This window comes from Osmia lignaria, chromosome 9 (assembly GCF_051020975.1).
Source record: "Osmia lignaria lignaria isolate PbOS001 chromosome 9, iyOsmLign1, whole genome shotgun sequence".
Taxonomy (NCBI): domain Eukaryota; kingdom Metazoa; phylum Arthropoda; class Insecta; order Hymenoptera; family Megachilidae; genus Osmia; species Osmia lignaria.
In genome coordinates this window covers 11,961,667-11,986,927 of record NC_135040.1, presented here as the reverse complement: position 1 = coordinate 11,986,927, position 25,261 = coordinate 11,961,667, and the positions used below count along the sequence as shown (strand labels likewise).

General features: G+C 35.0%; 2 protein-coding genes across 3 annotated transcripts in view; one reads left to right on the top strand and one right to left on the bottom strand.

Moving 5' to 3' along the window:
* Positions 1 to 15: 15 nt before the first annotated feature.
* On the top strand, positions 16 to 3,429 carry ida (anaphase promoting complex subunit 5 ida). The gene is made up of 11 exons (XM_034335409.2): positions 16 to 412; positions 564 to 613; positions 702 to 1,075; positions 1,151 to 1,304; positions 1,396 to 1,577; positions 1,672 to 1,785; positions 1,855 to 1,984; positions 2,060 to 2,362; positions 2,448 to 2,569; positions 2,644 to 2,911; positions 2,994 to 3,429. The coding sequence occupies exons 1-11, from the start codon at positions 292 to 294 to the stop codon at positions 3,360 to 3,362; spliced, it is 2,187 nt and encodes a 728-aa protein (XP_034191300.1). The 5' UTR covers positions 16 to 291; the 3' UTR covers positions 3,363 to 3,429.
* Positions 3,430 to 4,250: 821 nt separating this feature from the next.
* LOC117609298 (dipeptidase 1) overlaps positions 4,251 to 25,261 on the bottom strand; it is an 88,806-nt gene continuing 67,795 nt past the window's right edge. The window contains exons 3-11 of one of the 2 annotated variants that reach the window (XM_034335464.2): positions 9,004 to 9,330; positions 6,958 to 7,090; positions 6,612 to 6,800; positions 6,118 to 6,320; positions 5,536 to 5,696; positions 5,275 to 5,404; positions 4,926 to 5,198; positions 4,784 to 4,857; positions 4,251 to 4,559 (exon numbers count right to left, since the gene is read on the bottom strand). In XM_034335464.2, coding sequence (XP_034191355.1) covers positions 5,067 to 5,198; positions 5,275 to 5,404; positions 5,536 to 5,696; positions 6,118 to 6,320; positions 6,612 to 6,800; positions 6,958 to 7,090; positions 9,004 to 9,330 — 1,275 coding nt within the window. In that variant the 3' untranslated portion in view covers positions 4,251 to 4,559; positions 4,784 to 4,857; positions 4,926 to 5,066. Of the gene's footprint in view, positions 4,560 to 4,783; positions 5,199 to 5,274; positions 5,405 to 5,535; positions 5,697 to 6,117; positions 6,321 to 6,611; positions 6,801 to 6,957; positions 7,091 to 9,003; positions 9,331 to 25,261 lie in introns of both variants that reach the window. The other variant, XM_034335457.2, reaches the window with a different exon arrangement.

The window sequence follows — 25,261 nt, the reverse complement described above, 5'->3', positions numbered from 1 at the left end:
TGCCTGTACGGGTTGACCTAACTTCACCTGGGGATCTTTGGCACCCCCAAAATCATGACTTCTTGAGAACAGCGGGATGTTCTGGCCTTTCGTATTTGTAATCTCTGATAATTATTAAAATTGAAAAACGTGAGAGCTCTCTTGTGGAGAAAACATTGAATCACATTTAATGGGAAGCAAAGAAGCAACCGGTTGTTTAATTTAATGTCATTATTGTAAAATTTGCTTTTTTGTATACAATGAAAACTACATAATCATTTTAATTATATATGTTACAAAACATTATTCACTATGTCTGTGGATTTAATGAATATTGATGGGAATATAAAACGGGTGCAGAAGGAAACTTTAACCCCATACAAAGTAGCAACTGTCATTTTAATTAAAGAATACTGTAATGAAACAACAAAAGGTAACTTTGGATATATTCTTTTAAATATTGTAACATAACTTCTACATGTGATGATACTATAATATGTGTACTGATTGTATAATAAATTACTATAGAACCTGTAACTGACCAACATGTGAAAAATAACATTAATAATGTATTTTTATTATAGCAATTGTTGAAAGACGTGACTTTTGTTTAGCTGCATTAAAATTAATTCAAGTAAGTATTGGTAATTTATATATAACAGTTTTAATGAATTTAAACAAATATAATGCATTACAATGTAATTATTACTGATTATTTTCAGTCACCTGATATGGAGTTCAATGCCCTTTTGAATATACTGTACTCTCCTGAATATATTTTGCATCGTTTTGCTCATCAATTAGAAGTACAACTAAATGTGTTAAAAGGGAAAGGAGTTGAAGGATTATTAGATTTATTTGACAGTGTTGGACGTCTTATGAAACCAACAATAGATCTTGCTTTACCCGCACTGAATAAAAATTCTGTTCTTGGATTATATATAAGAAGAGTTATCATTTTTTTCGAGAAGTTACCTTTTGATCAAGTTGTAGCACTTTATGAAGCTTTAAAAAAATATTTAGAAAGAAGATCTAACGCTTCTGAAAGTTCTGGTATTTGTATGGGTTCAAAGGCAGAAGATTCTTATTCGAATGAGTATGTATTTATAATACATATAAGTTGCATTTATATTGTGCTCATTTAAACTGTAGTATTTTATATTATTAATAGAATTAAAACAACCTGGGGTGGAAGACAAGCTGAATTACTTGTTGCACAGCAAGCACACGCATTGCAGACAGACGAACACAAAGCAATGCCTCCTGCAGAGCTCCAAGTTCTTGTAAGGGAACTTTTAAGCTGTAGTCCTTATTATGCAGAAGCTGTGAGTACTGTGTGGTAAGAATGTTTTTCTGTTTACATGTTGAATGTAAACAAATATCTTTTTATATTACTTACATCTTAATGTGTTTCAGCATTATTTAAGTTACTTAAATTGCTTAAGAGTTAACGAGTACTGTGGTGCTGTAGATAGTCTATATCATTGTTTTGATAGATTAGCTGCTATGGAAAATCGTTCTGCACCTGAAGATAGGTCCCGTATCTTTAGATATGCAGCTTTAAATTTAGCAGTCCTACATGCTCAATTTAATCATAAGTATGTTCCAATATGTTAATACTATGATGATAGGTTTAGTTGATTCCTAAGTAAAATTTATGTTAATGTTTTTTTTATTATTATTCTTTTAAAGAGAAGTAGCACAAGCTGCTTTAAAAGAATCTATCATGATGGCTCAAGAAGCTGGAGATAATGTCTGTTTGCAATTAGCTCATGCTTGGATGTATTATTTAACTACTAGGCAAAAGTAAGTGTCAAAATTATTTAATAAATATTGATACATGTAAATTATCGTATATATAATGTTTTCTCTTAGAGGGCCACTTATAGAACGATCTGTTGGTAAAGCGAGTATGTTAGGAATAACTCATACAACTGGATTAGGTCTTATCGCGTATGCTCATAATTCTGCTTTAGAAGCTAAGAATCCATCACAAGTGTTTGAGGTATGAATTTACATGAATGTAATAATTATAGTTCTAGAAATGTCGTCCTTGTTAAGTAATTAAACTTTATTGTAGACTTTGACAAAATCTGACGTTTTAAATTGTCAACATTCCATGACAGATTTAATGTCAATAACGTATGCTGAGAAATGTGCATTATGGGCGTATTATGGTAAAACCGAGATGTCTTCGGTTTGCGGGCAATTGTTACTTTTACATAATACAGGCGATAAAAAGCAACATATGTTCAATGGACCATCTACTTGCCAGGCTGTTGTTAATATTGCAAATATTTTAGTAGAATTTGGTGAATATTCCATGGTTGATATTGTACTTGCTCATGCCAAAGATAGATTTCCTAATGAACCATGTAATAAGGTATTATTTATTGATAAAAATAATTTTATTTAAACACAGTAGATATACATATCACTTTATAGTATTTCCTATGCCTGTTTAATAGATATGGATGTTAAGTGAGCAACTTTATGTATTTACACAATTAACGAGACAAGAAAAGTGGAGCGAAGCCGAGGCAATAGCGTTAAATATATCAAGTTTAGATTTATTGGAATGTAAATTTAGGTACAATAACGTTCTGAAGCATTATTTTAATATTATGTATTGGCATCATTTTTATATGGAAACTGAATTTTTAGGTTAGCAGAAGTTTATTTAGGGAAAGGAGATTATCCCAAAGGTTTAGAATGTATCAACGGTATTGAGAAAGATGAACAAATTACACCTCAAAATAAAATAAGAACTATGATTTTATCGAGTCAAATAATGTGTGCATCTGTTTCACCAGAGAATAGAATTGCGGGATCCAATTCTTTAGTGCTTCTAAATACAGCCTTGGAATTGGCTGTAAAAAATCATTTATCTTACTACGAAGCTTTAATTAAAATGCATCTTGCAAATATTCAGGTAATTAAATTTGCTAATATCTTTCTCTGTATTTTTTTCTAGTAATATCGCAATGATAATTATTTTTTCTATTAATTTTTAGTTAATAATGAATATGCCGACTTTAGCAGTAAACTTAGTGGAAGAAGTAATAATACAAATTTTAGCTCACGGAGGCTATTATGATCAGGGTAGAGCATTTGTTTTGTACGCGAAATGTTTGGTTGCTACCGCTCCAGCAAACGATAAAGCACGAAAAGAAGTTATTTTAAAAGCTATTAAAACACTTTCGAAAGCAAAAGATTATTTTATGAAAGTCGAAGCGTATGGAAGACTTCGTACGACATTGTGCCTAGAATCTTTATTATGCCATGAGATTGACCTTAAAACTGAACGAAATCAATGTGCTTTCGAATTTCGTCAACTAGATCAACAACTTCTCACAAAGCTGGACAACTTGTCTTTATATTGAAAGCATAAGAAAAGAATAAAAGACACATGAAATTTAAATACCTCTTTTGTATTGATAAATAAAGTAATTAAACAGATCACTTCTTCATTTATTTTATGTTTAAGTATTAAATATTTATTTGCTTCCTAAAACACAAGATATTATCTGTTTGGTGAAGAAACAAAAATTGAAGGAAAGCGAGGATGCGAGCAACGACAAGTATACAATAGAAACATTTATTTATAGAATCCGCTGCAAAGGTACAACGGAAGTTTTGATAATCTAGTTTTCTACCTACTCCACGTACAGGAGTTAGGTATAATTCATGCGAGTTGTTTTCATCTTCCATTTATTTTGCACCGTCATTTTCTTGAATTCTTTATTGAAGATTCAACTCACACGAATCACGTAATAAGTGCACACGAGACACAGATAGGTGAGCGACGATACACGGAAATTGCAGGGATGAATTTTCACTAAAAGAAAAAACAAAAGTAGAAAAATCCTTTCTAGGAGGATTAATCCCAACAATTTTCGGTGACACGTCAAAGACATTAGATGATGCTTTGTTGAGGAAAGTTTAGATGTGTATAAGTGATAGATTACATCCGGTACAACACGTCAAGAAACACGCATATAGGTTTTGAATTCTATCAGTGACGTCTTCTGTGAGCAATTTTTATCTTATTCAAGAATTTCCTATATTCGAAAAAAGCATTCCTTTTCTTTACAGTGTTGATTATCTTTTCTCTAGTGCTAATGGTGAGACTCATTTTGCAATTACATTTTCTTTTTTTTTTTTAATCAGATATGTTCTTTTTTCTGGAAACATCTTTTTCGATTAATGATTATAAAAACTTATTTTAAATAAACTTGTAACATTTTTTTTTTTCAAACACAGGTGCTCACTTTACAGTACAACGAAGAAAGGGAAGACGTACGAAGATACACAGCCGGGTTTACACACAATATTTCTGTTTTTAATTCTTCTAAATACAGCAGTGTCACGATTTAGAAAAGATTACTATATTGTCACCATCTTTCAATTTGTTTCAATGTACTAAATCATTATTAAATTCATTTCTTCTTACAGAAAATCAAACAAAAATTTGCAGAGTTTGGGGTTTATAATCTTGTAGATATTTCGTTTATTTTAATTAATTCTAAATAAAATTTATTTAATAGAATCTTTCAAACTCACATGTAATTTTGTTGTACCTAAATAATTATTAAGAATATTATCATTATTTTTATAATATAAAGCAAAAATTTCAATAAAAATTATAATTCAATATTCCTTATATAAAATCCAATCATCTCGACACTTTCTGGGTTATTAGAATAATTATAAAAATGCGTTAAAAATAATTGTTGGCGTGTCTGTACTATAAATGATGAAACTAAAGAAACAAAAGAAATTAGATGTCCGAAGCTATACGTACTGTGTTCGCGATATTTTTTTGTTCGAGGTAGGTTTTCCTTCATCTTTTCATCTAACGTTATTCTGATTGAGCATCTAAGAAGGGACAGACTTTGTAGCCGGGGGGTAGGTCGCACAAGAATCAAGCAACGAGAGACCCTCACCTCCAGAATTGCTTGTTTTATCATGATTATCCTTACTTCCACGGGATCCTGACTTATTCGTTATCGAGAATAGGACGGCAGGGAGGTCGTACAGAAGTAATTTACACGTCATTACAGAAATACAACAGATTGACAGAACAATCAAACTTCCATAACTCTTTGCACAGAGTTGATATCCAGAGCGCAACTGCCAATAGTGTCAGGTGAATCTTGGAGGTATTCTTCAGATGGTGTCACACCTGCGGTTCTCATGTCGTCCCTCACACGTTCCACCTGTACAAATACTTTTTATCAATATCTACACAAAATTGGCTATCTTTCAGCCTGTCGGTTAAGAATAAATTTCAACCTGTCGCATGACCCTCAACAAATTTAGACCAGCGACTTTCTTTAAGTCCAGCACGTTCCACTTGCCACTTCGAAGAAGTTCAGCGAATAATTCTGGATACTTTGAAACATCCTCAAGTCCTCTGGGTGTTCTGTCAACAGAATTGAATGATATATCCTTCGAATTGAGTATCATTGTTCGAGTTAAGTTACAATATGAATCTCGTTATTCATTAATTCATTATTTTATACATGGAATACGATGTTTGACGACTGCACATACTTGTTTATACCATCGAAATCGCCACCGACACCGATGTGGTCCACGCCAATTAAATTTCTAATGTAGTAGATGTGCTCAGCGACATCCGAGACGCTGGCTTGAGAGCCACACTTTACAAAGTAATTATAAAATGTCACCATTACTAATCCACCGTTATCAGCCTGCAAATGAAGTCCACAGATTAGTACAATTATTTAGTAGGAAATCTTTGGTTTGCAGTGTACAAAGTTGACAAGAACAAATAGATTTCTTAATTTCTTTTTCACCAAGGGGGTGAAGAGGAGAACTCTTTAAAACTCGACAACAGAAAAGAATTGCTGGTGGTTAATGTTTCCAGCTATTAAAAGCTCATCCACCGAGGGCCGAGATAATTATCTATCTTCCAGAGAAGAAAGTGTAGAAACTACAATTTTTCTTTTCTTCATTTAAGACAAATTAAAATTAGAATCCATTATATAATCCAAACTATAGCTACATTATTTGACTAAAAAAGAAATGGTCTATGGTTTTTACTTGAATGCTGGTAGTGAATCAAAATAAATCAAAGAAATATGTTACTAAAGCATGTAATTTTGTATGTACCAGCTGCCTCAGAATGTCGTCGGGAACGTTTCTCGACGAGTTACAAATGGCAAAGGCCGAGGAATGAGAAAAAATGAGGGGTGCTCTGCTGGCCCTTAAAGCGTCCCTCATGGTAGCCCTCGCTGTGTGACTAAGGTCTATCAGCATTCCCAGCCTATTCATTTCCTGGACCACTGCTCTTCCGAATGCCGTCAGACCGCCTCCTGGAACAAAGGAAACTTTACTTTCCACCCTCTATTTACCTTTGAAACAAGGTGAGAATTGTGCCCTCTGTATCTATTGATCTTGTCTCGTTTGTCAAACGTCTTGTGAGTATTATTTATCTTCGGATAAAAGAACGATGGCGAATGCTCGATCAAATATGATTCAATGGTATAATCTTTTGTATATTTTTCAGATTTTGTCATATCATTCATAACTGAATGACGCTTGAATCTCCATAAAAATTCATTATCTATATTATAATTCTTTGATTTGGGTTAAATCTGGTTTACCATCTTCATCCTCGTCTTCCACCGACGAACTCTTTGCCCAAGGTGTGTTACAGGTGTGCGTGAGCGTGAGATACCGAACACCCAATTGATATAGCGTCCTTAAAACGGCTAAACTACTTCCTAGACTATGTCCACCCTCCACTCCAATTAGGGAAGCTATCCTGCCTTTTCCGTGGGCCTCCAAGATTTCTGAAAATCGTCGATACACAGAACCTGAATTTTTCACTTCGTATTTCCTTGCATTCAGAATAGGAACATTGAAATTTATCCTTGAGAAGTATTTGAAGCTGTCAGGCAAGAATATCAGATTAAAAGCTAATCGAAAGATTTTACTGAAGATATTCACCCCTTGAAGATGCAGCGAACTGCATGTCTTGAGAGTATTTTTCTATGAGCCTCTTAATGAGGTCCACCTGCTCCAGAGTCAACTGGACTGCGTTGAGATGCTGCGACTCGCATGGCACATAAGCAGCCCAAAACTATGAACAAAAAATCCATTGGATTATTCTTTAATTAATTAACTAACTGTCCTTTGTGTTTCATATATCGTACACTGGCTACGTACAATATTTTACAATTAGAGTGCTCCAAGTAGATTAACTCTGCTGTTCTCTTTGCTTACGTTTTCATTTTATCACATTTGAATTTTTAAACAAATTATTCGTAAGAAGAAATTAAAAATATTAAAAAAGTAAGAGAAAAGAAATCTTTAAAAGTATGGTACATATGGAAGTGTAATTTTCATTGTGGGTCGTATAGACCCGAAGGGAGACAGGAGGATTAGGAAATTATTGTTCTCTTTATTAACAGATACAAAAGGATATGTTTCCAAATATTTATAGCCACGATCTATGGTTGCAATTAGCCGGGCGAGCTCGAATTTCGGTTGATTATTGCAGTTTAATAAGATCCCTGTCCATTATTGTTTCCGAATTTATTACTCATTATTTCATAGCGTGCTACCGTGACAAATTTAACGATCGTGGTTTTACGCTTATAATTTATCGTACCGCAAATAATGGTATCACGTAGCGTCTATAAATAATCCTCTGTATGAAAATTTACTGAAACTTATAGTTGGATAGATCATTATGATATGGTGTAATGAGGTGTCGTTAAAAGTTTCTTATTCAAAAAGAAAAAGGAATCAGCAAGTATGCAATTATATAAAAATTGCAAATATTTGCAAATTGCAATTATAGAACATTTGATTCATCCCTGCCGATTTGAATATTAAACCAACGCTTCCTTTGAACTCCACAGCCCATTAATGACCCACGTAACGCGTTAATGCAGCACGATTCCGCGTTTGGAGAAGGATTTAGCGCCATCGCGACTTCGTGCTCTCGAGTGAAGAAATCGTGGTAATGATGTACCCGGTGAGAAAGGTGATGAAAGTAGGATATAAAAACAGGAAAAAGTATTGGGCCAGGGAGAAATGCGGCCAGCTATGGTACAAAAAGAAACTGCCAGAAAACGTAGGGAACCGGTAACGAGCTTGCGGTCGAAAGCGCAGAGACAGAAAGCAACGCGCGGCTGGAACGTAATATCGAACCACCTTCCTGTTTCATTTCTGCACACCATAGCCGGGTGTTTCATTATGAGTGTCGCACGCCGTTATTACACGGTAACCTTCATAAAGAAAGGAACATTTTCTGTGTCATCGTTGTCATGTCCTTCTTAATATCGCGACTTTACGGGATATCCGCTCTGCCGAGTGGAAACTAGATAAAAATTCGAATATTGCAATGTTTTCGAGTAATGAAAAAGGATGCTTCCCATGGTAGATCTAGAAATATTATTAAACCTTCTTTGGTTTATGAGGATCACACCCTCAAATTTTTAAATTAAGTGTGCTTCGATAAGTGTTAGTATAAGTATAAGAAAATTTGTTTAATAATAGGGGGTTGATGATATATTCTTTATTTCACCCTAAGACATTGGATTTACGAGGCAACTCCCCAAGAGTTACATTTACTTATTAATGAAACTTTATTACCTTATAGAGTCCGCCAAGCTAAACACTTCTGTATCACATTTTTGGGGTAGACAGTTAATTGCTGAGAAGATATTTTAACAATTCAAGTTAATTATTCGTTATATTCTAAAGTAACGCGTTTATGTATGACTTCAAATCTAAAGGTCCATGGTTCGAATCACGGTTCCTTCATATTTTTTTTTTTTCAGGATACCTTGTTTTTTTTTAATCTAATCGTTATGATATAGATGATTATACATTTATTTATAATAAATGAACCCTGATTTATTTATTTTTTTGTTCTCTTTTAAACCCTGACTTATTTCTTACTATTTATTTATGCACAATTCTTATCGTTTTAACGGAATAATAACGTAAAGGGCTAAATGAAATGCTATTTAGAAAGATAATTACCTGACCACCGACCATGCCTTGACGAAGTCTAACCAGGTCAGTCTGACTCCAGGCGCTTTTACTCCATGGCGCGACCTGTCGTAGATCCTTATCAAAGTCAAAGTCGGCCAACTGATTGTGGACAAAGTTTCGAATGTTCCAAGGTAAGTCATTGTGCCCGTCGATCAGAGGCACCTCCGAAAGAACCTGTCGCACGGTCTCTAGTCTTTCCTTAGATGTCAGGTGTGAAATCTCGCCATCAGCTGGTCGAGGCCCAACTTTGCCAATCCAGCTTCCAATTGACAGTATGATCACGCTCGCTGTCCAGACACCGCTCTGACCAACACACTGTAACCATCGATTATTGCTTGTTAGTTGAAAATTGTTGGATAACAATTTCAAGAACTACAATTAGAGTACGTGAAGTTTGATTGAGGGTAGGTGGACTGGGAAGCTACTTTTTATATTCAAATTTACGAGGTACTGATTTTAGATATTCAGGTTTTATATGGATAGCATTCTTTGGTACTGCAGTAAAATTATAGTAATTAATCATTATTTACAGTTTTCCAGATTTTATTATTGAATTTATTAGAAATTTTTAAAAATCTTTCAATTTAAAATGACCGCTACCAATTATACCACAGGCGCCATCTAAGAACAAAGTGCGGAACCTTGACGAAAACATTTACCTACCGGGGTTGAAACATTTTGTCGATTACCGACTGAGATTAAAATAAATTATTTTAACGACAGATGGTACTCGCAGCATTCTGAAGCGCGTATTATATGAAATTAAAAACCTATTTTTAAACAATTCCCGTTTATTATTTTTAGATTAAAATAGAAATTCTTTTCTTAATAAGTTAATTAATTGAACTCAGTTAAAAATTTTAATATTACAATGATTCGAAATTTCGGTGCCTTGAAATTTAATAATAAAATCATTTTATAAAATAAGTATCAAATCTTGTTTGTTCTTAGATTAATTGTAAAGCAGTTTCATTATTCTTAAGCTTGACAAAAGTTTATCTAATGACGTTTTCGATTAAAAAGTGATCGCAAGATTAATCCACCGTTGATTTAAAAATATATTATTTAAAATCTCAACAAAACATACCATCATATGAAAATTAATAACATAAATCACTGGTAATATGCGCTTAACAATTACCATTTTACATAGACAGATAATTTTATCAATTTCGACCTCAATTATCGAGAAATTTCATTATACAAAGGGTCGTTCGATCAAAACTTCATCCGGCCAGTAATTAGATTATCCGAAATCTTGCTGGTCTACGAACTCCGTTAGTTCGGTGCTAGTTTAATCAACCGGTTAAACGCTGTTCATAATTGCGTGTACCGTGGGAATAACGATTTTCAAAGACACCGTGCCCTTTTACAAAATCTTCCTAATTACACTCGGATATTAATTTTCGGTGTATGTATTTCTCATTAATCCACGGGTGTTTGTTTGCATTTTGCTGTCAAGTTTGTTTCTATAGAACGAAGCAAAGCCTTCCCAAAGAGGCAAAGGCAAGTGAGCAGCTAAAGGGAACGAACAGCTTTGATCCTTTCATCTAGAAATAATTTACTGTTTCGTCTTGTGAGTTGCAAATGTTCCCCGGGACAGGTAACTGTCATCACAGGGCTGAAGGAGATGAATAGTTTATGATCTTCGTCAAAGGAACCTTTTCCAGCAACAATTGTTGCATGTGGCTTTCAGAACGCGTTCAACTCTATCAGATTTGTACTTTTCTCCTCAAATAAATCCTATGCTTTTATTTACCTTCAATAAATAATTTTTTAGAAGGGAGATTATTAAAAATTTGGAGCTCAGGCATGCACTGGTGTACTTATGATAGATAGAGCTCCCTTAAAATTTTAATATTTTAAAATTGCATTAATTACATTAATTATAGAATTGTAAAATTTTGAAATTTCAAAATTTCGAAGGAACTTTTAAGAGAATAAGATACAATGAAATTTAGTTCCAGTATGAACATTTATATCACTCACTGAGGAAATAATTTATTTAAAAAGGTTTGATCAAAGGATGGAACATAAGATTAATCCTTATAATTGCATCCTTCTTCATCAAACGGGATCGCTTCGTCAGCGGTAATTCGTCAAAGGGACGACGGATTGCTTCTTGCCACAGGAATGATTGATCAGCTTGATTAAGACGGAAAATCACTTGTCAGAGTCCGTCCAGGTAGAAGACAAACTTCCCTTTTAATGTCGCTCGAATCGTAGGAAAAATCTGTTGGAACGAGCGAACGTTAAAACGACAATTTGATCGTGAAGTGGAAAGTTTCACGATCGTACGTTTCACACGTGAACTTCCATTAACTGATCCTTTCAGAGGGGCTTTCAACCTGTACCGCGATACAATGAACTTTTACTCTTTCGAATTACCGAAGGTGAATCTGGGAGAAAGTGTACCGTAACATTGAAAATCTGTGAAACTAATTTTCCAATAAATGGCGAGCAAAAAATCCTTTCGAGAGAAGTTTCAAACTTTATTCTCCTTTGTGCAATGTATACTTCTGTTCAAAAGTCAGGATTCTGATAATTTTTATTATTTAAATGATACAGCTTCGTTGCTCCATATATTTACTTTTCTTTAATCATTATTAGGATTGCAATAATTTTTTTAAGGGCCTTTATGAAATTTTAATAAGTGCATTTATCAATTGTAATATGTTAATTTTATTAAATTCACCAATTTTTAAACTTTGTCTATTTTGAAAGGGAACTATCATAAGCTGTTAAATTAATAACCTTATGAAAATTATATATAATAAAGTATTTAAAATATTCCAATTGTATTATATTTATTTAAATCTAGAACCATATTAAAATAGAATGAAATTAACTAATGAAAATTGAATAAGGTTTCTTGATATATCATTTAAAGAAAATACTGGACTGTAAAAGATTATATGGTATCAGAATTTTTTGTAAATAAAATATATATAAATTTGTGAATGTAAAATATTATTCACGCCATTTGGTTAATACACAAAAGACTGCAAATGCACTAAGAAAAGAAAAACTGCAGAGTGCTGAACAATGTAGTTTAGTTGTATACAGCGTCTGACCAAACGGCTACCTCAACTACTTGCCCGCTAGACTGCAGTAACATAGCCGCGTCTGATCTAACACATGATTTTCCACTTGCCAGCGACCGAGTTTCCTACTACCCTATGGGAATAACCGTAACATGCTAATTTTATCTTATCTTGACTTCGTTACTAAAGGAGATTCCAAAACACTTCTTGCTTCACTTATAGTAACAATTTTGCTAATATTATACAAATTTTCATTTCATTTTGAGTAGAGAATGGAATACATTTATTAAGAGTTTGATTGCCATAGTGGAAATGGTACAATATAATTGTAATTTATTTCTCAACTTGACCCGTTATATTTAAAGTATGATTCTTTTATTTTTTATAATTCTTTCATTTGTTTTTTAGGAAATTAATATATTATTAATGCTATTTCGAGTTTTAAAAAATTTCTAATGTTGTCTAAAATCTTAGATTCTTTAATTATCCTTCTTTTAGTGATTAATTGAAGATTAAAATAAAATAGTAATAACCTAAATCTTGAAAAGAAACACAAATAAAATTTTATCAAAACTCCCAGGTGAAAATTTCAAAAAACGACCTCAAACCTGAAGAACTTCCTTTTCCTATTCCCGTGTTAGTCGATTAATACTGGTCGTAAAAATTCCAATATCAGCCGACAACCTCGAAGAAGAAGAAGAAGAATAAAGGTGGAGTAGGTCCGACAAATCTTCCTCGAGGTAGCATCGACACGAAACCGGCTCGCAATTTACATTCCCCCGGGGGCGTTTTTATTAAAAGATCGTAAAAGGGGTTCGTGGAGCCCTCGATTCTTCGTTAATGTCTTCGACGTAGCAACGGAGACGGGGAAAACAGAAGGGACCTAACGACGAGAAAGCAGCCATTGCCGGAGAGGGAGCGTTGAGCAGAGGGGTAGGAAAGGTGGTTCGTACTGGCCAGCATCCAAATGTCGAGCGTAATAAAAGGTCGTATTAAAGGAATACGCTGGAAGAAAGTCACGGACAGTGGCAACAAAGGACGATCTATTGATTCGTGGCTGGATCTATGCATCGTATTCGGTGAAACCACAATGGGGTAGTTACATCGGACTAAAGTTGCTAACGACCATCCCTCTTTTTACTTTTCTCCCTCTGTTTTGTTCTCCCTTTCTCGCAGCTTGATTTTTTTCCTCATTCAATACGTGATCTGATTGAAAGATAATGAACTCTTTTTTATAATGTATTTTTAAAAATTTTAATTTCATCTTTATAAACTATAATAAAAATTGTTTCGTTACTTCGAGATAATTTGATTTTTAAAAATGTAATATAGGAAAACTCTTATGAACATGCTCTCATTACTTTTGTATCAGACCACGTATATCGTTACTTCGAATACAGGCTGGAATTTAATGTGTTCTCCCTCCAGTCCCGAATTTATCACCTCGCTGCTCGAGACAGCTTCCTTGAAATTGGGTGGCAAGGGAGAGATCCACGTTGACCCCGTCGAAATACAGGGTGAGTTACGTCATTTGCGTTACGTAGTTGTTTTGTTGAAGATAGAAAATTCAATTTCACCGTACTTTTATGTCATAAAATCATCGAAATCGTCATGGCTCTAATTAGCAAGTAGTACAAACGACGATAAATCAGAACAAGTAATAAAATAGGCTTCTGTGGGTTATTTCAACTCCAAACAAAAAACGTATAATATGTTAAACTCGTATGGTAATAAGAAATTTCTTTTAGGGTGGAAATCATAAAACATTAACAAATTATGATAAATAATTGTTGCTTTGGATTAAACTTTGATATGGCACAATTTTAAAGAAAATTACGCCATTTTCTTATCGATATACCGAAGTTAAGGAAAAATTCACGTGTGAACAAGATGCATTCGCGATGTTTCGTGAGCGTACAGAATCGTTTCGTCCGTTGGGTTCGCATCTTCAGCTACCATCGCACAGTCCCCAGAGAAATTTCCATGAAATACTGTAGCCGGTCACGTAACGTGAATTGCGACCGTCGGAATTTCCAATTCACTTCCTTGACGCCCCGGCATTTACTCTTAGATTTCCACTTACTTGCATCCACTTTATCGGGCAGGTCGCCGACAGTACGTGATTCAATAATTTGAAAATATAAGGGGAGGCTCGTGCGTGACGTGCCGGACGAACGGAGATGAATAAGAATTTATAGAACCAGAATAATCTGCAGTAACATTTCTTTCAAGTAATAAGTTTCATTTCCACTTAATACATTATAGCAATTATAACAATTCAAATTAGAAAATTTTGTATTTTTTTTTAAATACAGTCTGGTGCTATTTAGGCTTCCTTCGTCCCATCATTTATTATAAAAAAAAGAATACTGCAAATTTAAAAAATCCTAATTTTCAGGATATTAATTTATAAATTAATGTAATTTCTAATTATCGAATATTATTTCAATAAAATTTTCCTAAGAAATTATACCAAATAAATTGCAGTCAAATAAATTCATTTGATGGATCAGACCATGAATCTCGAAAGGTACAATGGAAATGGAATGTTTGGGGAAACGACGTTGGGAATGAATGGGAAATAAAATCAAGCTTCCTGCAGGAACGTATCTACAATACCTACGTCATCTGGAACGAGCTTGGAACAACGGATGGCACTAATAAATCGTGATACATCGTTGATAAACGAACGCACTGTGAAGCCATTGAAAAAAAATGTTTGCAGCACGTGATGGCAATTTGAGCACGTTGTATCTGTTAGTTTAACCCCAGAAAAATTAGAAGAACGTTCGTTTTCCAAGGGTTAATCATTCTGGGACGGGACAGTAATTTTTTAGCGGTAATTTGACCTGTCCTATAATTATCTGATAGGGCGATTAAGCACACTTAGTCAAGATAAATGCTGTTTAAACTTCGATACTTAGTATCAAGAAGTTTACAAGTTACTCGAGTAAAACTATCGATAAACCTTCTTTGAAGCAAAAAGTAATTGCTTCTGGGTAGTTTGATAATGTTACATCGAATTTGTGAAAGGGATTAGGTTTTGTGAAAAGTAAATAAAGATAATGTGATTAATTTTTTTTATATTAGCTCTTGCACGTCCAAAAGTGTGGACTGTCCTCCTCATTATTTTAACATTTTAATATTCTAATGTTTTAAGATTCTCTTGTAAAATTTTGCGAATTGCAAGAATATTAACTCTGTTGTAACCATAATTAGAAAACCAAGCTTTCTGATTCATTGATTTTCATCAGATCCTTCCATTATAACAATAAAAGTTCTTTCTTTTTCTTTTGTTTTTGGAATAATGCTTCGAACATAAACAACAGCACAGTGGTAGGAATATTCTTGAAAAGGGAAACCGTAACCGAATACGAGAGACAACAAGGTGGAAAATAGAGACTGCCGTAGGCAATTCCATCCGAAATCTGTACCAATATTTTCAATATTTTCCGACATCATTTCATGACATAAAAGTATTTCGAAACACCATTTATGACACATTAATATAAAGCTTAATGTTCATTAAAAATGACTACGTAAAGACTTCGTTAATATTGTTGATACAAAATGGCGGGTTGTGGATCGCAACGAACATAAGGTCTAATACGAATTCATGACATAAAAGTATAACGAAACACCACTTATGGTATGTCAATTTGAAGCTTAAAGCTCCACGAAAATGTCCATTATTTCACCAAAACGATTAATCTCCATTGAATGCCCAAACGTTATTAAATTCAATTCATTATAGGTACAAGATTTTGTAGCACAACCCTTAAATCCATTTCGTTTCAAAACCATTCTAAAATTATATTTATAGACTATATCAAGTGCTCAAGAATGATAAAAGCTCGTTACAGTTTATAGTTGAGCCGCAGTTTATAATTTTTAACTACGGTCTCGAATCCATTCTGCTTTGGGTTTCAAAACGCGCCAGCCTCTCGAACAGGGCAAACAGCCCCGCGGTAAATTGCACTTTTACTTCGGAACTTTAGGCGGAACAACGAGCCAGGGCGAAGAAGCGGAAGTCGTTTAAAAATAAGATTACCCTTCAAGATTTTTTACGTTCACGCGGCACTCCAGCAATTTCGAAACCTTACGACGTCATTTCGTAACGAAGTACATTAGCTGTTTTCCCTTAGCCCCTGGCCTCACATTGTTCGTTGCAACTATAGGAAACTGTGTGAATGTTAAGATTACGTTTCTACGTTCAGGTTAAATGACTCTTTCGTATTGTTTTCCAAGTAGAACGACGTCCAAGTGGTCGTATAATAGTCGTTACTGTTCTAGATCCTTGATCCGTGATTTAATGACTGAAAAGTTGCTGATAACAGCCTGATAAGAAAATTTATTCTACTGGTAGTTTATAGGGACAGTGGTGGATAATTAGAGTGATGGATAATTGGGTGTTCGAGGGGTGCAAGTGATGTGCACTCATTGTCAATTTCTAAATTTTTATAATTCTAAAATTTCAAATTTCTGAATTTCTAAATTTTTCAATTTCTAAGTTCCTAAGTTTCTAAATTTCTGAATTTTTATATTTCCAAATTACCAACTTCAAAAATTTGAAAGATAAATAATTTGTAAGTGTGAAAATTTATTATTTGGAAATAGACAAAAATCCGAGAGGTTTATCTAATTTTTACTTCAAACAAGATAAATTTTCACCTGCACCCTAACGAGTAGTGCTACGCGTAGCACGTATCGAAATACAGGTTCAGCAAAGGCAAAAGAACGGCGACGAAAAAGGAGAAGGAGAATCAAGCGTCAAAAGACCCCCGAAAAAACGAGAAAAGGAACAGCGCATTCGTTTAATTTTCGACGAAGGTAGAGAAATAAAAAAAAAAAGGAGTCTCGACGTGCACGAACACCCCTGGCTCCTCGCTTCTCCCGCGACCTTTTTATTTCAGACCAGTTTTTTCCCTCGTGAAACAATTCCGCGGTGCCCCTGTTCATTGTTGAATCACGCGATTCCTTCCTCCCCTTTTTTCTTCCTCGGCTGTGCGGGTAAAGGAAACAAAGAGGCCGAGAGAAACCCCGTGGAAAAATGATAAAACTGTTGCAAAGTTTCTAAAGGAACTTTGTTATTCCCTTGGCCAGGAAGATTCATAGGAAGTAAGTAGCCATGGATGACGGGGATGGTTCGACCATCAGCCAACTTTCAGTGTGAAACTTTCAGATTGGAAATATTTCGTGAAGATCTCTTTTTACCCTCGTCGACCCCCATTTCGCGTGGCATATAAATCAAACGATCGAGTGCATGTATTGCAGGAGATTCGAATGATGGCACAACTAAGACCCTTTTTCTGATAGAGTCTTTTGAACAGGACAAAGACTCTACCAACCCCTTGGGGAAGTGATAAGCATCACGAGAATGGGACTGTTAGATGATCTTGATATATTTTGTGGACATATATCTTGATTTCTTTGGATTTAGGGGTTGATCATCGGAGAATTTGCAGTGGATCAGGGAGGAATCGTGAAGAGTTATTGAGAGAGGGATGAAAAAGATTTTGATATTAGGTTTTGGAAGATCGATCTACTTTTGGAGATTTTGTTAAGTTAATAATTGTTATTAACTTAACATCCTTGGTATGATCTAATATTTTTTTAATATTAACTATAGAAAGAATAATTTTGTAGCAATTTTATTTTTAACTGGCAGAGTCGATGGTACAAACATTTTATTTTCCTGTATTTAGAAAAAGATTAGAAATCTTGTTTAAAGTTATGGATAATAAGGGGGACGATTTAACAGTGAAAAAAAGGGAAAGGTACCGCAAGGGACACTTGCTGAAAAATAGAATAGCTAAGGTTGAAAGGATGACAGCGGCTCCAAACCGCTTAGCAAACATTTTCGACGTATACTCGTGTGATCCACTCAAAATTTTATGTACCCTCTGGTTAATATTAAAACCTGAATTAACGCTTCCCCACCTGTCTGCGGTAAATACACTGAATTTATCAGATGAACTGAACGTTTCATTGTGTCTTTAATAATGTATTTCAATTTTGGCAACACCTGTGTTTCCCGAATGTTTAACTCTTGTACATGGGACAATCGGAACCCAAACTTATAAAATATATACAAGGATATTAATTTAAAGTTAAATGTATAATTCTGAAAGGAAAGAGTTTCATATATTGGAAGAATAATTTCTGAAAGAAATGGAATATAAAATTATTATATATTAAAATTGAGTCTCTCTCCAGGGTCCGTCGACCGAGGGTTAACATAAACGAAGATGTACGAAATAAAAATGCCTCCATTTACAAGAAATTCTCATCAATTACCACAGTGTATCCTCACCGTAAACTGTGAAAAAAAAGCATAACTCCTGTGGATATCCGCAAATTTCAGCTAGCCTCAGGCTGACTAACAACGATTCGAAGTGCAACGTGTTTTCGCAGAAGAATTACGCGGTCTGAGGAGTGTCGTGTACCCCCGGAAGCGACTATAGACGGTCTTAAATTTTACTTAACATTATCTGGCATCGGTTTGCAAGCGTGGATGCGCGCAAGACCAGCCAGCCACTCGTACCGAAGTTATGCACAGCATTTGCCCGCGAGGACATAACTCTAAGCGCAAAGTTGGCAGAGAACAGGGTTGGAATCCCCTCCGTGCTAGAATAACCTGAAAGCCAGAATAACAAACCACCTATGTTACTGTTCATCCTTTCTATCTCCGTGTCTGTGAAACCCTCTCTTGAATTCAATTTAACGCAAATTCAAAGAACCCACCAACAACCTATATAATACCTTCAAATTTCGACTTTTGTTATTCGAGTGTCAATCTCTCGAAACGTTGCATTAAGAGAATAGAATAAAATCAATTCAGGCATTTGTTGTAAATTTAATTTAAGCAAATAATTAAGAAACGAAAATGAAAACGCTAAATTGAATTTTGAAATGAAAAATATCATGTCTGGTATTCTAAATAATTTATATTATCCTATCTGTCTGACTGTATATCGATGTTTCTACTGTGGCAGTGGAAGAATCTAAAAAAGACAAAACTTTCAGTGGAATATGATCCGCGTGGTTGAAATATTCTTGCGGTAAGTTTCAAGCAGCTAGCTGGCCCGATGTTTCGCCAGAACGGAGAAAACTAATTATTCATCGAGCCTCGAAGCAGTTTCCGGCAGCCGTAATGGAAAAGTTTCTTGCCACGAGACGTTGGTGTAACGTGTGGCGTCGGGTCGCGTACGAAACTTTTATTTACGGAGCGTGTAATAAAGACGATAATAGAATATTCTATAAACGGAGGGAGTAGCAGGCAGGCACAGGCTGGTTTTCATAACGTATTCCATTAGCGGAAGTTGTACGCGGCGAACTTCCACAATAGCTGGCGGGAAAAATGATAATGGAGCTGGAGGATCGTGGAGAACTCTTTGTAGCACTCTTCAAACTGTCGATAATTGATATATAACATTTTCGATCGAGTAAAATTCTTTATTTTTTTTATTATTGTTGTTGCTCGACGGATGAAGTAAAATCAATACGAGAACGAGTGTCAACTTTTCGAGGGGTTCGGTTGTTCGAAATTTCTCCCGTGACAAATATAAATTTCTGCTCGCTGGGATACGGGAATGGAAATAAATATGCTCGGCGCTCGTCGCGAACCGGATATTCCCGGTGACGGAATTTTTATGAGAGTATTCTGCACGGAGAATCGAACAAACAGGAAGGATCTTCGCATATTTTTGATTTTAAAGGATTAATGAAAATTACTATTGTTGCTATCTCTGCAAGTAACGTTCCAATGCAAATGTTCTAATGGTTGGTGTTTATTGAGGCAGTATCTCTGCATATCTTTTTTCATTTTTGTTAACTCAATAAACCTGTTACATTTTCTCTGGCAATTATTTACTTGATCAAAAAACAAATACAGATACAGACACTTAATTATTTATACTTGTCAATATTATTGTTATTATCATTTTAAGTGATGTTTCAATGACTGGTGTTTATTGGGCCAGTATTTCTGTATCTTGTATTTTTTTGTTAATAATTTAATAAACCTTTTTTCCCTCACATATGTATTTATATTCTGACAAAAAAAAAAAAAAATAGAAATACAGTATATACTGGCCAATATATTCATTTACCATTAATTAATAAAAATGATCAAACAAATAGAAATGATATTCGAATATCAAATGATCGTCTACCTAAACAAACCCTCTGTAAATACTTAAAAGGACAGAATGTCCTTTTCTAAACGAAGCAAGGATTTAAGATCAGGATGGAAGTTTCAGTCGCTGCCTGCAGGTGTTTGTTATTATAATTACTGAGACGGTTGGAATATCTGGACTGAACCGAGCACAGGAATATCGTGGGACAAGGAAACAGAAACGGAGAGGGATGTTACCCTTGTCGGTTGACGCTGTTATCTAACATAACATCGCGAAACTCGAAGAGCTCGTAGATTGTTTCATTTGCATTAGATATCATGCGTGAAAGGAGAAATACAATATTTGCGTCAGCTATCCGTCTACTAAATTTCAAGGCTAATTAAACTAATTAAACACAATTCTTTCGTTGTAACGAAGCGAGCCTCTATATTGTAATATCAAATAATATTAATCAATTTCGATCGATCAGCTAACCGGAAGTAGCATTCGAACCGCGAGTCGCTCATGAGAATGAACGCGTTTCGGTTTCGGGAGGATTGGGATCGTATTAGGTGGAAAGAAAAACATTCGTGTGCAGTGTGCGGGATGTCGGGCAATTTTGTATTCCGCCTTCGCGGCAATATTTCTCCAAGTAGAATCCTACGTGCCTTCTTCGTGTTCTGGACCAACGATACCGGCTAGAACACACCCTGCCGAACGAGGTCGCGCCTAGTCTTCGAATTCCGGTCACGACGACCGCCGGATCCGCCGCGGAAACGGGCTACCTGCCGTGGTTACATGCTTTTACACCGGCATTACATGTTTCGAAGGCTGGTTGACCGTCCCCTTGTGAAAATAAATCAGCACTGGCGCGTCTGAATAAAAGGATCAACGAGCTCGATGCTCCTATTTGTTGACAATCTTGTTTCATGAATGATTTTTAAGCTATTAGGTGAATAGATGGATAAAATTTGGAGAAAAAATATTTCTAATACTATTGAAAATATTAGATGCAACGAAGTTCAAATGAGGAAGCGAAATTTTGACGAATAACATAATTTTATTTTACATTATAAGGAATTTTATTTTCTGAAAATAATATTTCTTTTTTTAATAGATGAAATTTAGATTTTGACAATTTTTAGAAGATTATTTTGAAAATTAATTTGGGTGAAAATAAGATGTCTTATTTATTAAAATACCTTTTCAAAATACTATTCTTAGATACAATTTTAATTTATTTAACATTTCACTTTACCCACGTGAATTTTCATCACCTATGCATCTGATCCAATGATTCTAACTTGTGTTACCTCAAAAGTTCTCGAAAACGAAACACGAAACGACGGGATCTCTGATCCTAAAATCTCTCACGATAGCATGCAGGCAAACTGGTAAAATCCTCTATTTCGTGAAAGCTCGAGGAAAATCGTCGAGTAAGTAGAATCTCGTTCAGATGCGAGCCAATCGTTCGCGAAAGCCAGTTCAACAATCGCTCGAGACTTGGTTCGTGAATCCAGGATTCGCGTTGCGTTACGTTTTACGGGTTCGTTCTTCCACATGGTCGGTGTTCGCATTAGCAGATAACGAGCAGGGAAATACGGCAATTTTAGCGAAATTTACCAACAACGAGTACGTCTGTTAGTATACGGTAGAACGATGACAACGATTTTTAATGGAACGTAGAACTTGTAATGTTCTAGCAACCGGGTAGGAATGCAGCTGTTGGAATAAATTCGCTTCGTGCCAGAAACTGCCACTCTGTAATTTGCACGCTTCGTGCTTGAGAACAAGCAAGCAGTCGGACGAACGGGACAGAGCTTTTGTCTTTTGGACAAGAAAATTGCTTTCGAAACGGTGAATTGTACTTTTGTGCTGGATTTATGATACGTGGATCGGCGTAGAGTTATTTTAGGAGAATGTTCATTTGAAGGATCATCATTAGTGTAACTAGTTGCTTTTATGACGTATGCTATGTATGTTTGGAAGTTAAACATTTTAGAATTCTAAAATTTTAGAACCTTAGAATCATAGAATCTAAAAATCTTAGAATCTTAGAATCTTAAAACTTTAGAATTAAAAAATTTTGGAATATCAAAATCTTAGGATCTCAGAATCTTAAAATTTTAGAATTAAAAAATTTTGTAATATTAAAATCTTAGTATCTCAGAATTTTTTAATTTCAGAGTTTCTGGCCCCTACTTACTTATTCCAATGAGGATCACCCTTCTCAATCCTTTCATCACGAAATAGGTGTGAAAAAGACGGAAAATCGTAAACAGGAGACACAGAGAAAAATACAACCAGTATTTTTGGGGAATAAAAGAGTGATAGAGGTAAATAGCTGATCGTAAACTGGAGTTAAAGGATAATAGAAAAAATTATAGCTTAGATAAGAGAAGAGTCACAGAGATAAGAGAGAATACTATTCAGCAATGAGAAGACTGAAAGGAAATAATCGAAGGAAATGAGAAACACTGAGGAAATAAAAACGAAAGAGAAACAGAAAGAAAAAGAACGTAGGGAGGTGGTAGTGTTGTCGAAAAGAGGCGATTAACCGAACTAAATTTTATGGATCAGGTGTCTATGTTAATGGCAGACGATTTTCTACTAACGACTGTCACGTTCCCTAGCGTTTACGAGTTCAGAAACGATTCCATGGAGAAAAGAAGTGGAACGAGGCTCTCTTTGACCAGCTTGAATTGCTCTTCCTTAATTGTCTTACTCTCTCGATGAACAGCCCTCTTCAGACGCGAACGAGGAGCATCGAAAATGGCTAGGTATCTTTTCAAATCAAAGAAGTATAAAATACAAGGAAAAAGAAGCAATATCGAATGTACATATATTTCAATCAAGAATTATATGAATTTTAAATTCAAACCACGACAGTCTCCCTTGCCATAGAATGTTTCTAGCTTAGGTCGATTCTAATTAGAAATTCTAGCGGTCGTTGGTCGAAAACCGGGAACAGGGGTAGGAAATAAAAGGCAAAACGTTTCGCGAAACTTACGAACACGTGACGGGGTTGCAAAGGAAGGAAATAGAAAAAACGAAAGGGAGAAATCTGTGATGTCGAGAAGTTTTAAAAAGGGGTTACGAGGTCTCGTTCGAAGAGTCGTGCTTGAAAACCACCCAGTCTTCAATATCACCAGGAAACTTCCTTTCTTCCCTCTCAATCAACCTTAACCATTTTTAACCTCTAGGAAGTAATTTGTTGCTTATATATCAATATACATTAGTAACAAACTTGATACAAAACTTAAGAAAGTAGTAGACAAACTATTGATAACATCATAAGATCATAAGATTTTTTGGATTCTTTTTAATAATTTGATATTTACTCAAAATAAGGAAAATCTGTGATCCTAAAAATGATAGTGATTAATAAAGAACTTTAGAAGAATATGCAAAAATAATTAACAAAGAGAAAAAATAAATATGAAACTGGCATAGTGAGCAAAAAAGATCGTTTAGATAAAATGTCTTTTCAACTGTATGTAAAATAAAATAAATTAAATTTTGTTTATTAATATTTTTGCAATGGTTTGCATCGAGGTAAATATAACTTTTTCAACGAACCCTCAGCAAAAAAAGTTTGCAAACTCCCAACATTTTCCAATAACTTTTCATGAAATTTTGTATCACCACTATATGTTTCATGAACGAACTGGCGTGGAATATTATTCAATACGTAACCTGCAAGCTGCCTTTATTTACGATTCCCACCGGGAAAGGAAGACAAGCTTAAAAAATTGTTCTCACGAGGTGCATACGTGAAAATCGTCGATTCCACGGATTTCCCTGCAGACCTTGTTATACCAAAGGGTTGGCGCAATCTGAGGATATATTTCCTGGAAAATTATTCGGTAGCAGAGAAACTTCGAGGAATGGTAGATTCTTCAAGTTTCAAAGAGTTTTCGATGATCGTGTTTCGTATTTTCTTTCTATATCATAAGCTCATTTTCTTTCTCTGCAATTCTGGTTATTATTTTATAGTATATTTGATCGAAGGAATAGGTGTCAAATCGTTGATAAAATTAATAATGAAATTCATGAAATATCTCCATAACAATGCCTCAAATTTTCATTGATCCTATTATAATGTTGATCCTGTTTTAATTAATTTCTGGGATAGAAATAGCTAGTTGCAGGTTTAGCACAGCATATGATATGATATACTATATCATGTTATATACTATATTATGTTTAAAAAATTTCAAACTCTTGTCCATCACCTCGTGTGTCTACACGATTTCCCTCGTAATCGTACAGTATTTCTCCCTTCTCTTTGATTAAATATTCTCAAAGCAAAATTATCGACGAAACGTCAATAACGATGAAAGAAAAATTTCCTTCACCGATTGAAGTTGTTCGACGATAGCACGAGGAACAATTCCGGAGAACGCGTTTCATGGTTAACATTTCCGCTTCGACACCGATAGTCCAGCCCATCGTCGAGTCCAGCCGGATTAAATTATAACCCGGTCCCTGATTTACATCGATAGCGCTCGAAACTCTCCGCTGGTTCGTTAGAAAGTTCCACGGAAGTGTCGCAGTTGGTGTGTTCCCGGGTACTGTCACCCTGAGCAACGATTCTCATGCAAACACAAACGCTGTCATCCGGTCACGAATGCTCGCATACAGACGCCGGTTATCCCTGTCGTCCTTTCCAGCTCTATTTGTTTTCAGTTACTTTTCCACGGAAGTTGCGCATCGACCCCTCTGCTGATTTACAATTCCCCGCTTCCTTCGGTCCACTGGTGGTCGGTCATGCATATTTAATCGGTCTAGGGCCATCAGCGGGTAACTAGACCAGCTCCCCTTTTTTATTCCGCATTCTCGTGGAAACTTTCCTGTTCGTTTTGATCCTTTGTCAGATTCCATTGGGATGTGCTTCTTTTCAAAATGTGCGCTTTTAGTACTCCATTTCCATGGCATTCTTCGGTATTTATTTCCATGAGATTCGTTGATTGTGATAGAGATTGGAAAACATCGAAATTCTAAAGCAATTTTATCACATAAAAGTATTTCAAAATTGCACTTATGATACATCAATTTAAAGCTTATAGTTCATTAAAAATGAAT

Excerpts from the sequence above, each read along its gene's own strand:
- ida (XM_034335409.2), top strand. The coding sequence starts at position 292 with ATGTCTGTGGATTTAATGAATATTGATGGGAATATAAAACGGGTGCAG. Across the intron at positions 1,985-2,059 it reads ATCCATCACAAGTGTTTGAG|ACTTTGACAAAATCTGACGT; the intron begins GTATGAATTTAC and ends ACTTTATTGTAG. Across the intron at positions 2,570-2,643 it reads TTATTGGAATGTAAATTTAG|GTTAGCAGAAGTTTATTTAG; the intron begins GTACAATAACGT and ends CTGAATTTTTAG.